This window comes from Propithecus coquereli, unplaced genomic scaffold, assembly GCF_000956105.1.
Source record: "Propithecus coquereli isolate 6110/MARCELLA unplaced genomic scaffold, Pcoq_1.0 Scaffold66, whole genome shotgun sequence".
NCBI lineage: Eukaryota > Metazoa > Chordata > Mammalia > Primates > Indriidae > Propithecus > Propithecus coquereli.
In genome coordinates this window covers 8956405-8971561 of record NW_012152618.1, presented here as the reverse complement: position 1 = coordinate 8971561, position 15157 = coordinate 8956405, and the positions used below count along the sequence as shown (strand labels likewise).

The window sequence follows — 15157 nt, the reverse complement described above, 5'->3', positions numbered from 1 at the left end:
TTAATTTTTTTAATCTGAGAATTTCTTGATTTACCCTTTATTCCAGAAGGATATTTTTACTGGATGGAGGATCCTGGGTTGAGAGCATTTTTTTGTTGTTTTTTGTTTTTCTTTCAGCACTTGAAAAATACTGCATCATTCCCTTCTGGCCACCATGGTTTCTGATGAGAAATCTGCTGTCATTTGGATTGTTTTTCCCCTATAGATAGGGCATCTATCATTTCTCTCTGGCTGCTTATCCCGTTTAGGGTTGATTTAGTTTTTTAAATCTGTAGTTTTATATCTCTTACCAGATTTAAGAAGTTTTCAGCTGTTATTTCTTTGAATGCTTTTTTTTTGGTCCCATTCTCTTTCTCCTCTCCTTACAGGACTCCAGTGACACAAACGTTAGATCTTTTATTACTGTCTGGTAGGTCCCTAAGGCTATGTTTATTTATTTTAGTCTTTTTTCTCTTTATTGTTCAGGTTGGATACTTTCTATCATTTTGTCATCTAGTTCACTGATTCTTTCCTCTGTCCCTTTCATTCTGCTGTTGAGCCTATCCACTGAGCTTTTTATTTTTTTTTAATTTAATTTTATTTATTTTTTTTTTTTTTGAGACACAGTCTCACTCTGTTGCCTGGGCTAGAGTGCCGTGGCGTCAGCCTAGCTCACAGCAACCTCAAACTCCTGGGCTCAAGCAATCCTTCTGCCTCAGCCTCCCGAGTAGCTGGGACTACAGGCATGCGCCACCGTGCCCAGCTAATTTTTTTCTATATATTTTTAGTTGTCCAACTAATTTCTTTCTATTTTTTTAGTAGAGGCAGGGTCTCGCTCTTGTTCAGGCTGGTCTCGAACTCCTTACCTTGAGCGATCCTCCTGCGTCTGCCTTCCAGAGTGCTAGGATTATAGGCGTGAGCCACCATGCCTGGTCTGAGCTTTTTATTTTGATTGTTTTATTTTTCAATTCTAAAATTTCTATTTGGTTCCTCTTTAAATCTTGTGTCTTTGCTGAAGATTTCTAATTTTTCATTTGTTTCAAGCATGTTTGTATTGCTTGTTGATGCATTTTTTTATGGTAGCTGCTTTAAAATCTTTGTCAGGTAATTCTAACATTTCTGTCAACTTGATGTTGGAATCTATTGATTATCTTTTTTTCTTTCATTTTGAGAGCTTCCTGGTTCTTGGTATGATAAGGGATTTTCAACTGACACCTGACATTTTTGTATTACAAGACTTAGATCTTTTTTAGCTTTTTTAACTGGCTTCCTGTCTTGGGTCCTCCCTCATCACTACCAAGTGAGGGTAGAAGTCCAGATTCCTCACTCGGCTTCCACTGACACATGAGAGGAAGTCTCCTTGTTACTGCTGGGTGGGGAGGAAAATGTTCTAGTGCCCTTTCCCCGTGATCTCCACTGACACAGTAGCAGGGACAGGAGAAGAACTCATCACCCAGTCAGCAGAAAGTCCCAGCTTTGGTCTTCTCTGACACCCGCTCTGTGGGGGTATTGGTATGCCTTGTTAAAGCCTTGCAAGGGTGGAAGTTTAAGCTCCCCATTTGGCCTTGACTGGCGTGGGCCATAGTTTTTGCTGTGCTTGGCTGGAGGAGAGTGGTTATTGTGTAAGAGTTTTCTCTCTTGTTCGGCTGCCCCTTTCCTGGTCCTATAGCTTCTGGAGGGAGCAGGCTTTTGTTGGGACTTTTTTCGTCTGTACCCATTGGCATTTCTAGGTTGCCAGCTTGTTCTGCTTCAAGTCTGGGATATATGAAGCAAAAGGAAAACCCAGGGAACTCACCGCTGTGTCATTCCTCAGGCCCTGAAGTCCCTGGCCCATCTGCCTTTTTCTCTCTACCTTGCAGCGTCGTCTTTTTATCTGTATGTGCAATCCGCCACATCTCTTACCTTCTCCTTCATATGTTCTGTCTTCACCTCTCTATAGTACACACACACACACACACACACACACACACACACACACACAATGTCTAGGGTTTTTAGTTGTACTTAATGAGAGAAATAGGGAAAAGTACTTCTCCTCCATCTTCTACCTTGGCATTAAGGGTAGTTTTTTGTACATCAAATGCTACATTAGGTTGTTTTCGTGACCCCCGTCCCCCAGCCTGTGCATAGGGGACCCCATTGCTTCTGACCTTTGGTGTCTAGACACTGACTTTCTTTGTAGGGAATTTTTCCTTTCTTTTTAATTGCTTTTACAGCCTTTGTCTTTGGTCTGCAGTTTCACAATTATGTGTTTATGTGTGGATTTATTCTTGTTTATTCAAATGGTTCAAAGTTATTTTGTATTCTAATCCTTTAATTTTCATTCTATAAAATTTTCAGCCATTAATTCTTTTAATATGTCTCTCTACCCCCATTCTCCCTGTTTTTTTTTTAATTCTAAAATGCCTTTTAGACCTATGTTAGACCCTTTCTTTCAATCCTCCACATCTCTTAAATTCTCTTTCATACGTTCTGTCAACTCTCTATATTGCTGCCTGCTCATTTCCTCCAGTCGCTATTCTAGTTCACTAATTCTCTCCTCAATCTGGCCCACTTTACTTTCTGACCTATCCATTGAGTAATTAATTTTAATTACTGTAATTTTTATTTCTGGATATTCTAGATTCTATTATTAGAAATCTATTAATTCTTTAAAGACATCCTATTCCTTTTTTTTTTTACCATGATTATGCTATTGATCATATTGAAGATACTTTATCAGGTGGTTCTTTTCTTTTTTGTGTTTTACGAATACAGATTATCATTAGCAGAGAGGTTGCATTATGGTGAGTTGTATAATTATTATGTATTACAATGTAATAATAATAGAAATAAAGTGCGCAATGAATGTAATGCTCTTAAATCATCCGAAACCATATCCACCCCATCCATGGAAAAATTGTCTTCCGTGAAACGGGTCCTTGGTGACAAAAAGGTTGGGGACCACTGAGCTACAAAATTCAGAATATGAAATGTTTGTTGGAGGAATTAAATATTTGTAAATATGGAAATTATATATCTTTTGTCCAGCAAGGTATAGTTCAATTGACATATTACCCTTTGGCTAGTTGAGACTATGATGCAATCTGGATAGTAAGTATAATAAAGTATATTTAAACAAAATTGCCATAGCAGAAAATGATGACTTTTTTTTTTTTTTTTAATGAGACAGTCTTGCTCTGTCACCCAGGCTAGAGTGCTGTGGCATCACCCTAGCTCACAGCAACCTCAAACTCCTGGGCTCAAGCAATCCTTCTGCCTCAGCCTCCTGAGTGGCTGGGACTATAGGCAGGCGCCATGATGCCTGGCTTATTTTTTCTATTTTTAGTAGAGACGGGGTCTCACTCTTGCTCAGGCTGGTCTCAAACTCCTGAGCTCAAGCAGTCCTCCTGCCTCAACCTCCCAGAGTGCTAGGATTACAGGCATGAGCCACCATGCCCAGCCTGGAACAAATATTTCTTAAAGTCCATGCTTAGCTATATGAATAGTTTAAGTTCCAGGATTACATGGATTTGTGAAATTCCTTTTTCTATGTACCTATGTGCAGAAACATTTGAATCTTTAAACTGTGTTATACATGGTTCTTTTTCTCTTTTAAGACTTACTATTGCCTACATATTACCAGCTTCTTTACCCGATTTTCTTCTTCCCTTTACAACTTATACAATGTATTGGGCTTTATTTCTTAAATAGAAGGGGATATTGAACAAGACTCAGAAATTCCAATATTCTTTTTAGCCTGGCAAGCTTAACCATTTTCCCTTCAATTTCTTGGGTTGTAAAAGTATTCAATGAAAATGATTAAGCTGGCATGCATTATTTATTTGTTTGTTTATTTTTATTATGGCAAAATATAGGTAACATAAAATTTGCATTTTATGTGTACAGTTCATTGGCATTAAGTACATTCACATTGTTGTACAAACATCACCACCATCCACCTCTAGAGCTTTTTCACCTTCCAAACTGCTACTCATACCCATTAGACAACAATTTTCCACTCCCCCTCCCCCTGCTCCTGGCAACCACAATTCTCCTTTGTGTCTCTATGAATTTGACTCTCAGTTAAGTATTTGTCTTTTTGTGACTGGCTTATTTCACTTAGTACAGTGTCTTCAAGGTTCACCCATGTTGTAGCATGTGTCAGAATTTCTTTCCTTTTTAGGGCTGAATAATATTCCACTGTGTGTATATACCACATTTTGTTTATCCATTCATCCCTCAGTAAACCTTTTGCCTATTGTGTGTAATGCTGCTATGAACATTGGTATAGCGTGCTTTTAAAACATGCGGTGAGAAACATAAAACTATTGGCATTTTTAACTGCCGATGTAATTCTAATAGCACTATTCTTTGAGTTTAATTGCCTGTAACCATCTGAATATCATGAGAAGTTGAATAGGCTTCACCTCTGAGTGATGATGAATATAGTTCTTAAGAAACAGGCAGGGCACAGTGGCTCATGCCTGAAATCCCAGCACTTTGGGAGGCCAAGGCAGGAGGATTGCTTGAAGTCAGGAATTCAAGAACAGCCTGAACAACATAGCAAGACCCCACCCCCACCCCTACAAAAAATAAAAAAACATTAGCTAGGTGTGATGGCATACACCTGTAATCCCAGCTTCTCAGGAGGCTGAGGCAGGAGGATCGCTTGAGCCCAGGAGTTTGAGGTTGCAGTGAATCACTGCATTCTAGCCTGGGCAACAGAGCCAGACACTGTCCCAAAGTGACAGGGCTAGGCCAAATGTCAGGAAAGAAACAGACTATTGTAGCTTAATTTGGGGAGGGAGGGTAGCCAAAGATAGGGAGTGTTTGGTCTGGAAAAGGGGGTGCGAACAAGGGAGCCAGGACTATGGAGCAGGATGTTCCAGGCCCACAAAATGAGTTGGGCAGCAGTGGGGGTTAGCAGTGGTGAGTCAGGATCATGGGTGAGGGGTGGACTCAGCAGTGGAGTGAAAGGGAGGGAGAGGGAGTTGGTGTTCTGCTCCTAAACGCTTAAGTTCCTGTATTAAGCAGAACTAAAGTTCTTTGCTAACCAGAAAAAGTGAAGTGACTTAACCAAGGGCAGTAGGGGGCTACTGATGCTACATCATGCTAATTAACAAATTCCATTTTGGAAATCCTTTAAGTCCATTTCATGGAAAATAATACCCCAAATTAAATATACTACTCTATGTAAAGAAGAAATGAAGAGCACTCTCTACATTGAACCAGACAGATTTTACCCTTGAAATACTGACCCCAATGTGGATTAAGCTGTCCTTCCCACAGGCCGCAAGTTATTGGTGAAGGAATAGAAGCAAGACCATACAAATCTGCAAGTGCAGGTGAAACTCATATCTGTTATTTTTTTTTTTAAGAGACAGGATCTTGCTTTGTCACCCAGGGTTAGAAATACCCATTTATAAAAAGAAAGAAGTGGACTCCTCTGATTCTACCAGGCTTATTCTTTTGTACAAAAAAACACTTAAAATTTCTAGACGAATTTTCCTTGCAACTGAGTATGTATATTTCTTTGAATAGTGGCTAGCAAAGGAGCAAGTTTTATTGATTACAAGAGTTTTTAAACTTCCAACTTCAAAAGAAATTGTCCAGAAAGCAGAGTTTGGAAACCCACTGAATTAGCATGTAAGCCAAATAGCAAAATGCTTAAGTGTAAAAAGGTAAGTGAAGATTTTATTGTCATTTCACAAGATACTTAGTTACCTCTTTTTTTGTTATATTAACAGCTAAGATTTCATTAAATCTTATGATCATAGCCTAAGACTAAATTCACAGTACCCATTTTGAAGTTATTTTTCATAGTCTCTTTTTGTCTTGCAGATTTTTTGTTTAAGTTCTTGGTTATTGGAAATGCAGGAACTGGCAAATCTTGCTTACTTCATCAGTTTATTGAAAAAAAATGTAAGTGACATCAGTCATTCTTTCGTGCATGTCTTCTGAGAGTGCTCTCTTGCTCAGATTCATTTGCAGCTAAACTCTGATTTTTTTTTCCAGAGGATAAAAGCCGTAATTTGAAAGTACTTTAAGAGGTTGTATTATTAAACTTTTAGTAATGTGACTGAGTTTTTACTGTGAGCATTTCTATTTAGTAATGGTTCAGTGTATAGTTACTCATGCTGTAAGTTTTCCTGATGCTAAAAGATAATATGAGGATAGGAAGAATGGCAGAGAGATTCTCCAACAGGGATCCCGTTTCCTGACGGAGTGGCCAGAGATGCCCTACGCGGACACCGTGAGTAAAATACTAGCATTTGGTCCTCACTGTGGCCAGTAGTCAAGGGAGTTACTGTCATCAGTACTGCTTTGCAGGCCAGGAAGCAGGTTCAGAGAGGTTGGTGTGTGCTCTTGCGTAGTCACCTTGTGACTGCAGGCTCTTGACCACACAGCTGTCTTTGCCATCGACTCTCACTGCTTTGGTAAGGGAAGTTGAACTTTGTATTCCAAACTGTGAGACCTTGGAAGATTGTAGAAGACTGTAGGTTTGAAAGGCCCTTAAAACAAATAGCGCTTTTTTAATAATGGAAAGAATTGCGGAGAAAGACCTATTTATTTAATGGCAGTCTGACAAAGGTTCAAAAATAGAAGTAATTTAATGAAGTGCATCTTAAGCAAGTATGCACGAGCTACCTGTGCATACCTCTGTTTAGTGACTTGGACCCAGCGTGGGTTAGTCACAGAACCAGTCCTTACTGAATTTAACAAGTATTCCTTCACTGAGTGGTCCAGGTTTCTTTGCAAGTTGCCACGATTTTGCATTGTACGGCCTTAGAAAAGAATATCCCAGAAGATACTGGGCCGGGTACCAAGTTTATGTACTCATTCTCTCCTCGGAGGAGAGCTCCCCCGTAGGGTCCTCCCCAGCTCCTCCCACAGATGGGAAGGTCTGATGTTATTTCTCTCATGGCCGTGTTGTAATCAGGGTGCTCCTGGCCTTTATTTATGGCTTTTTGAAGGCTTTTGCCCGGTGTTTAGCCTGGTAGCTTACTCCTACTGGGATTCCCATGCTAGCTCTGTACTGTCTGGGCGTGAGACAGACTGGCATAGCCAGTGCAACCAGCCATCACCCCATTCTCCAGAAAACAACAAATCCAATTGCCAAGTGGCATCCCTGATTTCTGGAACAATTAGATTTTGTTCTACAGTTAAAAAATATAAATTAGTTAATGGACTGTATAGCCCTGATATTTGATTTTAGTTTATCCTTTCATCATCACAGAAATTTTCTTTTGCAAACAGTGTATTCTCGCTGGGTTTAGCAAAATACTTATTTTGCCTGTCTCCTGGCCATTCAAACAGTTAGTATTGATTTCTCCAACAAATTCTTTCCAAATTATTGCCATGTAACACTAAAATTAATGAAAATTCTAACATCTGTAGTATGCATAGAGTTTTGGTTTTTAGGTTTATTTGAGGGATTTTTTTGGTTCAATTTTTTCCTCAATCTTTGGTGTCTTACCATATTTCCTTTGTGGGCTACAATGCTTTTCCTTCCTTTTACTTTTATTTTTTTAGAATATTTATCTATTCAAATACAGTAGTCGAAACTATCACCACCTCATTACCAACTGAGTTCCACACCTGTCCCTGGGCATAATGCCCTTCTGAATAGTATGCTGGTATTTAGATAGTCACCATCTGTGAGCACCTTAATAGTGCCCAGCTGGATATGGTTCTGATATTGCATGGCCATCTCCAAGCCTAAACTTTCAAATGTATGATTTGTTTAGGAATTTCCAGAAAAAGCTTTATTATCTCTTTGAGAGTAGGGACTGTGTGTATTGTATTTAAAACAGTGAATGCTTTTTATCAGTGACCTGTCTGAGAAATGAATGGCTAAAGCAATTTCCATTTTCCATTGACATAACCCTTGACTTTAGTGTTACTTGTTTCAGTCTATAAGCCTATTACCTTAATGTTCTAAAATTAAATATCTTGTTCTTGTTTTTCTTTTTTAGTCAAAGATGACTCAAATCATACAATAGGAGTGGAATTTGGTTCAAAGATAATAAATGTTGGTGGTAAATATGTAAAGTTACAAATATGGGACACAGCAGGACAAGAACGATTCAGGTAGCGTTTTCTCTAACTTAAAAAATATTTGAATATTTCATTTGAAATAATTATATTTTCTCAATATATAAGGTTAAGATCCTCTCCTAACCCCCCACCTCCTTGTACTGATTTCAGAAACGTCACCTCTGGAAACTGATTGATAAGACAGCTAAAATTCAGTTTAGCTCCATGCACCATTGATTTACTAGAGAACATAGTAGAATCTCAGAGTGCGTCATAGTTTAGAACATCATTCTCAGGAGGATGTGGCACTGTGTATTCTACAGTATGCTTTTAGATTCCAATCAAGGCAAACTAATGGTGCAGACAGTTTTTTTTCTGTATTTCAGTTTTAAAGAAGAATTTTGAAAAACCTCTTGTGAGGGTTTTGTTTTGTTTTGTGTTAACTAGAGCATGTTCTGGTGGTCGATACACACTCCACAAAATAGTCTTTCCTCCACCCTTTTATTACAGTACAATCACAATTGATGCTCAGAACGATGACTTCAGATCACTGCAAATGAGGTTATACATTTAGTATTTTAGTTGTTTTTTGCACTGATGCACAAAGTCAGAACAGATATCCATCATTTCAAAATTCAGTGAAATAAAACTCAGCCCACTATAAACATTTTGCTTAATTAAAGTTGGGTATATATTATATATTAAATGCTCAATAATTGCTTCTAAAGTATTTTAACCATCTTTAATCACAGTCATTCTTCTGGAAGCGCTGATTAAACATGGTAGATTCAATCAGGCATTTATGTCTTCGCCTCTCTGAACCCCACTGAAATGACTATAAAACAACTGAAATAGCATTTACTCAAAAAGGCCAAAATGGGGAGAGTACACAATTATGATTGACAGGTTTCAAAAACACATTAAAGATAGGAAGTGGATGGTGCAGTGACTAACTTACAGCAGAGGGAGCTCCATCTTAACTCCTGGAATGGAGGAAGCCATTTCTTCCTGCTGAGTCCCAGAAAAGGTCAGGATTTGGAAGCATCAAGTTCTGGAGTGGGGGCGGAGGGTAAAAGTGCTTATGCACATGCAGAATTCAGAATTAAAGGTTCAGTCTCTAAGTTGAAATAGGGTCTAGACTGAAGGTCATAAGACACAGCACAGGATGCAGGGAGGGGTTGAGGTCTGAAAAGAGGAAAGTTAAGTGAAAGTCTCTGAACCCTATCCCTCTTCTCCCACCTCTCCCCTAGTTGCTGGTAGCCAGGTATATCCATCCCGGGCAGGAGACAGGATTCTTATCTGTAGAAAAATGAATAACCCAAAAGGAAAGGCTTGAAGATATTGACATTTTGGTTTCCCAGGAAAACAGTCTCCATCCAATCATCTGACAGTGAAGTCCTCCAAGCCCACCAGCTCCGCGCAGACATAAAGAGCTGCTTTTAGACTTTTTCATTCCCTGCTCTTAATATAAATAATTAGGCAGAAATTTGAAGAAAAGTTTCTATAATAAAGAAAAAGCCCAAAGTAAGAGCTGGAACTTTCAGAAAACAGAAAAAAATACACTAAAAAAACTACAGTATTCTGAGAAATAAGAGCAGAGATTGCATTCAAGTACATCATAATAACAAATGATATTTTAAAAGATCAACCAGAATAATATTTCAAGCAAGGTAGTGATCTCCCAGAAAGTAAAACAAGAAACTCAAGGTGACAAGTGAAAGAGACAACACAAAGAATCCCACAGAATTAATCCAGGAGGTGTAATGCCTGCATATTAGGAGTTCCAGAAGAGAGAAGAGCAGAGGAAACAATAGAGGAAAACTATTCCCTGAAGGAATGAGATTCCAGATTGATTGGCAAATACAAATGAGTGGAGAAAAAGTCCAGACCTGGGCATGTCATGTGAAATTTCAGAACTCCAGGGATGAAGTAAAGATCTAAAAAGGTTCCAAGAGGGAAAAGCAGTCACATATAAAGTACTGGAAATTGGGATTGCATTGGCAATTCCATTCAGCAGCAACATTGGAAGCTAAAACAAATTAGACACATTGCCTTCAAAACTCAGTGCAAAAAATGTTTTTCAACCTAAAATTCTAATCTTAGCTAAACTATAAGTGTGAGAATAAAATCTGAATACCTTCTAATATGCAAGAATGGGGAGGAAACAAAGGTTATCTTTCTTTGAAATGTACTTTCTTAGAAAGTTCAGAAGGATATACTTCACCGGTGTGAGCGCAGATAGAGGACCATGAAGCCAGCAGGGGGACCCAGCCCAGGAGAACAGCACAGGTCTCAGGGACAGTGGAGGAAGACCGAGATGGCAGTCAGGGTGTGGCAGTGCTGCCTTCCTGGAAGATGAGAGGGGACAGGAAGGAAGGCTGTCTGTAAGTGGGCTAAGACTCCTAGCAAAGCAGAGAAGCAATAAGCTCTAATAACTCACATAGTTCCCTAAGCATCTGTAGAAATAAGGACGCAAATACCAGAAGAAAGAAAACTGTAAGAGAGTAGAGGTTTTTGTGGTTTTTATTCGTTTGTTTTTTCTATGCCCAAAATAGTGTCTAGCACATTACGGGCTCAATATGTTTTCTTTAAATGACTTAGTCAATTGAAGAGAAAGAATCACATACCTGAAGGAGAGTGCTCACCTCAGGGGAGAGGCCTCCCGGGAGAAACGAAGAAGGAGGTGGCTGTGTTTCATTTCAAGACTTTTAGTAACATTTTGCTTTAAAACTACATACATGTGTTACATTGGTTGAAATTACTTTTGCAGAAAATTTTAACACCTCAAAGAAGTATTCTTAAATCCTTAAATTTACATACCTGAATAACTTATATAAGAATCCTTATGTCAAAAGACAGTGTTGTGAGGACATTGGTACTTTAAGACAGGAGTCTGCCAACCACCTCATTTGCCGGCAAATTAGTAAACTTCTCCTTTCTCTCTTCAGAAAAATAAAATAAATAAAGTAGTGTTGTAAAATAAATTCTAGAATAAATTTTTAAGAAGGAGATGTAATATAGCTTATCTAGGTGCCTGCTGTGCCGAAAGAGAAGAGCTGCCTCTTTCTGTGTGTGGGAAGCACGGCCTTCCTCCTCCACCCTCACAGGCTGCCGAGGTCCACTCCTCACGGCCCACTGCCAGGCTTCCAGTTCTGAAAACCTGTGCCCCCCGGGGCAGCAGTCGAGAAGTAGAAAGGGGAAGCTTCGCGTGGCATGCCTGCCTTGGAATTTAAGGGTAGTGCCCTTTTCCAAGTAGCAAGTAGTAATGAGTAGTTTTGTTTGTTTCCTGCAAGTCCACAGTTTTCTTTATTCCCCAAGGGCAGGCACTGTTCCTTTCTGTGGTGTCTTCTTTTCCTGACGCCAAGTGTGAAGGGTTTCCTTCACACCAGCCCTTTTGATTCTCTGACACCAGCTGAATGTCCAAACACTAAACTCAATTCTGATACCATGAGAGTTAACAAAGACCCTACAGGTTAAGGACTCAGTCCCACAAGACTGTCCCCCTACTACAGATGCTAGTCAGTCACAAATGGGGAGCCAGGATGCCTGCACTTCTGCCTGGCCATCTACAAATTGGGCAGTACCCACAGCACCCCCCCACACACACACACACCCTTTAGGTTTGAGAATTCACTGTAACGACTCACAGACCTCAGGGAAACACTTCTACTTACACTTGCCGGTTTGTTACATAGGAATCAGTGCAGGAACAGCCATGGAAGAGATGCCCAGGGCAAGGCGTGGTGGGAACACAGAGCTTCCGTGCCCTCTCGGGGCACTGCCTTCCAGGACCTCCATGTGTTCACCAACCCGGAGGCGCTCTGAACCACCTCCTTTTGGGTTTCTGTGGAGGCTTCATTGCACAGGCCTGGTTGGTCAACTCAGTCTCCAGCTCCTCTTCCTCCCCAGAGGTCTGGGGTGGGGCTGGAAGTTCTAACCCTCTCATCACAGGTCGGCTCCCTGGACACCATCCCCCAGTCGACTCATTAGCTACAAAAAACATTCTTATCTCTAAGAAAGTCACAGAGGTTCTGGGAGCTCTGTGCCCAGAACCTGGGACAAAGACCCCAAATGTTTCTTTTTTTATGATTATTATGCTGCAGTTATTTTTTATTCTGCCAACATCGTGGGGGTGTTTAGTGATTACCTAGTGGTGCCCTGGGCCCTGCGCCAGCACCAGGATACTCCGGTGAGCGAGACGCGGAGCCCCGCCTGCTGGAGGGGGCAAACAGCCAAGGTGGAAACACACAAAACCAACGTGTTGCCAAGTGGGACGAGTGCAGCAGAGGGGACAGCACAGGAGGTGGAGGGTGGGATCCTGCTTGGGTAACCTCACTGAGGAGATGGTGTTTGATGAGACCCAAAGGACAAGGAAAACCAGCCTTGTGACGAGCCCAGACCGGTGGAGGGACTGGGAGCAGGGAAGAGTGGGACGGGGGGCCTGGGACGGGGGGCCTGGCACAGTGGGCGGGGGCATGGCCTGAGCACAGGGCTGGCTTTGAGCACTTGGGCTGTCCTGGAGAAGGACTGAGGCCTGCGTGGCAGAGGGTAGCTGCTAGGCGACTGCAGCGTCCGGGCAGAGGCCTGGCAGTGGTCGGATGCAGACAGTGCAGGTGAAAAGGGGGAGGCGTGCCCGGAACAGGATGTGTGACGTGTGAGAGACAGGACTTGGCTGGCGGATCGAACGTGGAGATGGACAAAAAGGAGTCGAGGATAAACGTGGGGATGATTTGCTTTGGAACCTGGGTTGGGGGTGATGCCCCTTCCTAGGCCAGCATGGGCCTGGAGGGAGGGACCAAAAGGAATTCTGTCTTGTAAATGTTAAGTTTGATGTGTTTATCAGGCAGTCTCATGGCCGTGTGGGGCATCAGTGGGACCTCAGGGAAGCAGTCTGACCTGGAGATAAAATTTGAGTCGAATGTTACTAGGAAAGAAAGCCCAGGACCCACCGCAGCGGAGCTGCAGTCCCAGCAGGGCAGATTGAAGATGGGTCCAGCACTGGGGCGGGGATAGCCAACAACAGGAGCGAGACCAGGAGATGGCGGGGCGCAGAGGCAGGGGTGGATGAGGACAAAAGTGCCCACTAGTTTTGGGTGCACGGCGCTGGGGGACCTTGGCAGGCTGCTTCGGGGAGTGTCAGAGGCAGATGCCAGGTCGGGGGTGAAGGCAAGTCTGAGAACTCCGGGTGTGGAGAAGAGCGAACGGAGGGATAGTAACTGAAAGGACCGTGCAGCATGTTTTTGGTTTGGTGTTTTAGGATGGGAGGTGCCAGGGCCAACTTTATTTCGCTCCTAGAAAAAACATATAGCAAAGGGGGAGAGATTGATAATGCAGGGGAGAAAGCGTGTTACTGAAAGAGAGAACAGTCTGAATGTGAGCAGGGCAAGGTGTGCGGGGCTCGATCTCCTGTCTAGCGACAGACAGTGGCGACTGGATCCTGGCTGGGAGATGAGGCTGTTCCCATCTGAGGCCGTCCCTTTTCCCTAGGTGGAGGGGGAGTTCGGGGATCCTGTCTAGGCTTGGCCATGGCTCCCTTCTGCCTGCAGATGCCTCGCCCTCCTCAGGAGTCTCGGGAGATCCACTCACAGAGCTGCATCGGCTCTGAGGGAACATCCCACTGTCCCAGGCCAACCTCCCCACCTCCCTGTCGTTTCTGTGATGTGGTTTCAGACAGCGTAACTCTCACACATATGTTCAGTGTCTTTGGATCATATCTATTTTGAAATGTCTGGCCCTGTGTTGTGGTTTACAAAGCAAACGTGGGTGTTTTTCGTGGGAAGATGGTATTTAGTAGTAAGGGTCTCAGCTGGTTGAAAGTAAAGCCAGTGTCACTCTTCCAGGTCTGTGACAAGAAGTTATTACAGAGGTGCAGCCGGGGCTCTCCTTGTCTACGACATCACCAGGTAATGCCAGCTCCCCAGGGTGGCGGAGGCCGCTCGGTGCCGTGTCCCAAAGGCCGGCCTTGGCAAGGTGCCCTCTGTGCTGTGTGTGCTTTGTGTGTCCAGGGCAGGCAGTATGGCTGTCACCTAGGAAGCCCCTTACCCCTTTCATCTGGGATCTTAGAGGTCTTGGAACAAGCCCCCACCACTACTTTATCACGTAGAGAAACGTGTTTATAAGGTTTTAGGTAGATAAAGCTATTCTTCATGTTTCATTACATTTCTTAACGTGATGCTTGGACACTTTCCTTAAGGTTCACAGAGCTTTCTGTGTGGTGAGTTCTTAGAAGTGAATTACTCTGGGCTGAGATTGCCTGGATTCCAGTCCTGGTCCCGTTACTAGCTGGGTGGCCTCACCAGGCAAGGTACTTCAGCCGCCTGGACCTTGGTTCCTTGGTCTGTAGATGAAGGTGATAATAATCATGTCATCCTTGTGAGGTTATTGGAGGTTAACGTGAAGCTCTCATATTGTAGCTATTAGTTACATATGGCAATTTAAACAAAAATAAAATAAAAAATTTAGTTCCTCAGTTGCTCTGGCCACATTTCAAGTGCTCAGTAGCCACATGTGGCTGGTGCCTACTGTATTGGACAGTGCAGGTTATTTGAGTTACCTTAAAGGTGTTGTTGCCATTACCCTGAAATGTTGAAAAGCAGTGTGAGTAGTGAGAATGACTGGAAAGAGTTGCTGGTTTTATAAAATACATGTATTATTTTCACAATCTTATATTACGCAGCCGAGAAACCTACAATGCGCTTACTAATTGGTTAACAGATGCCAGAATGCTAGCGAGTCAGAACATTGTGATCATCCTCTGTGGAAACAAGAAGGACCTGGATGCAGATCGCGAAGTTACGTTCTTAGAAGCCTCCAGATTTGCTCAAGAAAATGGCAAGTGACCTTTTATCTCTTACTATTTTGCAAATGGCAGATTTGGGGGGTAATAGCATTTCTTTGAATTTAAAACATCTGTTGGAGTTTCAAGGTTATATTTAGGAAATGTAGAATTTGAGATTGTTTTTACTATAAATTTAGACTTATTTAGTATAGTTTCAGTATATTGCATTCTGCCTACAAAAGTTACTATGATGATAAAAGTAAATCTCTTAACATTCTGTAATGACTTTTTAGTATTAGATCTTTGAATATTAGCTTGGGTTAAAGTGAAATTTATTTATTTATATATATATTGGGGGGCGGAGACAGACACACACACACA

General features: G+C 41.9%; 1 protein-coding gene across 1 annotated transcript in view; it reads left to right on the top strand.

Moving 5' to 3' along the window:
* The window catches only part of RAB4A (RAB4A, member RAS oncogene family), a 34893-nt gene that overhangs the window by 9454 nt on the left and 10282 nt on the right, over nucleotides 1–15157 (top strand). Inside the window, exons 2-5 of the mRNA XM_012660350.1 lie at nucleotides 5803–5883; nucleotides 7938–8052; nucleotides 13839–13901; nucleotides 14675–14829. Coding sequence (XP_012515804.1) covers nucleotides 5803–5883; nucleotides 7938–8052; nucleotides 13839–13901; nucleotides 14675–14829 — 414 coding nt within the window. The remainder of the gene's footprint in view (nucleotides 1–5802; nucleotides 5884–7937; nucleotides 8053–13838; nucleotides 13902–14674; nucleotides 14830–15157) is intronic.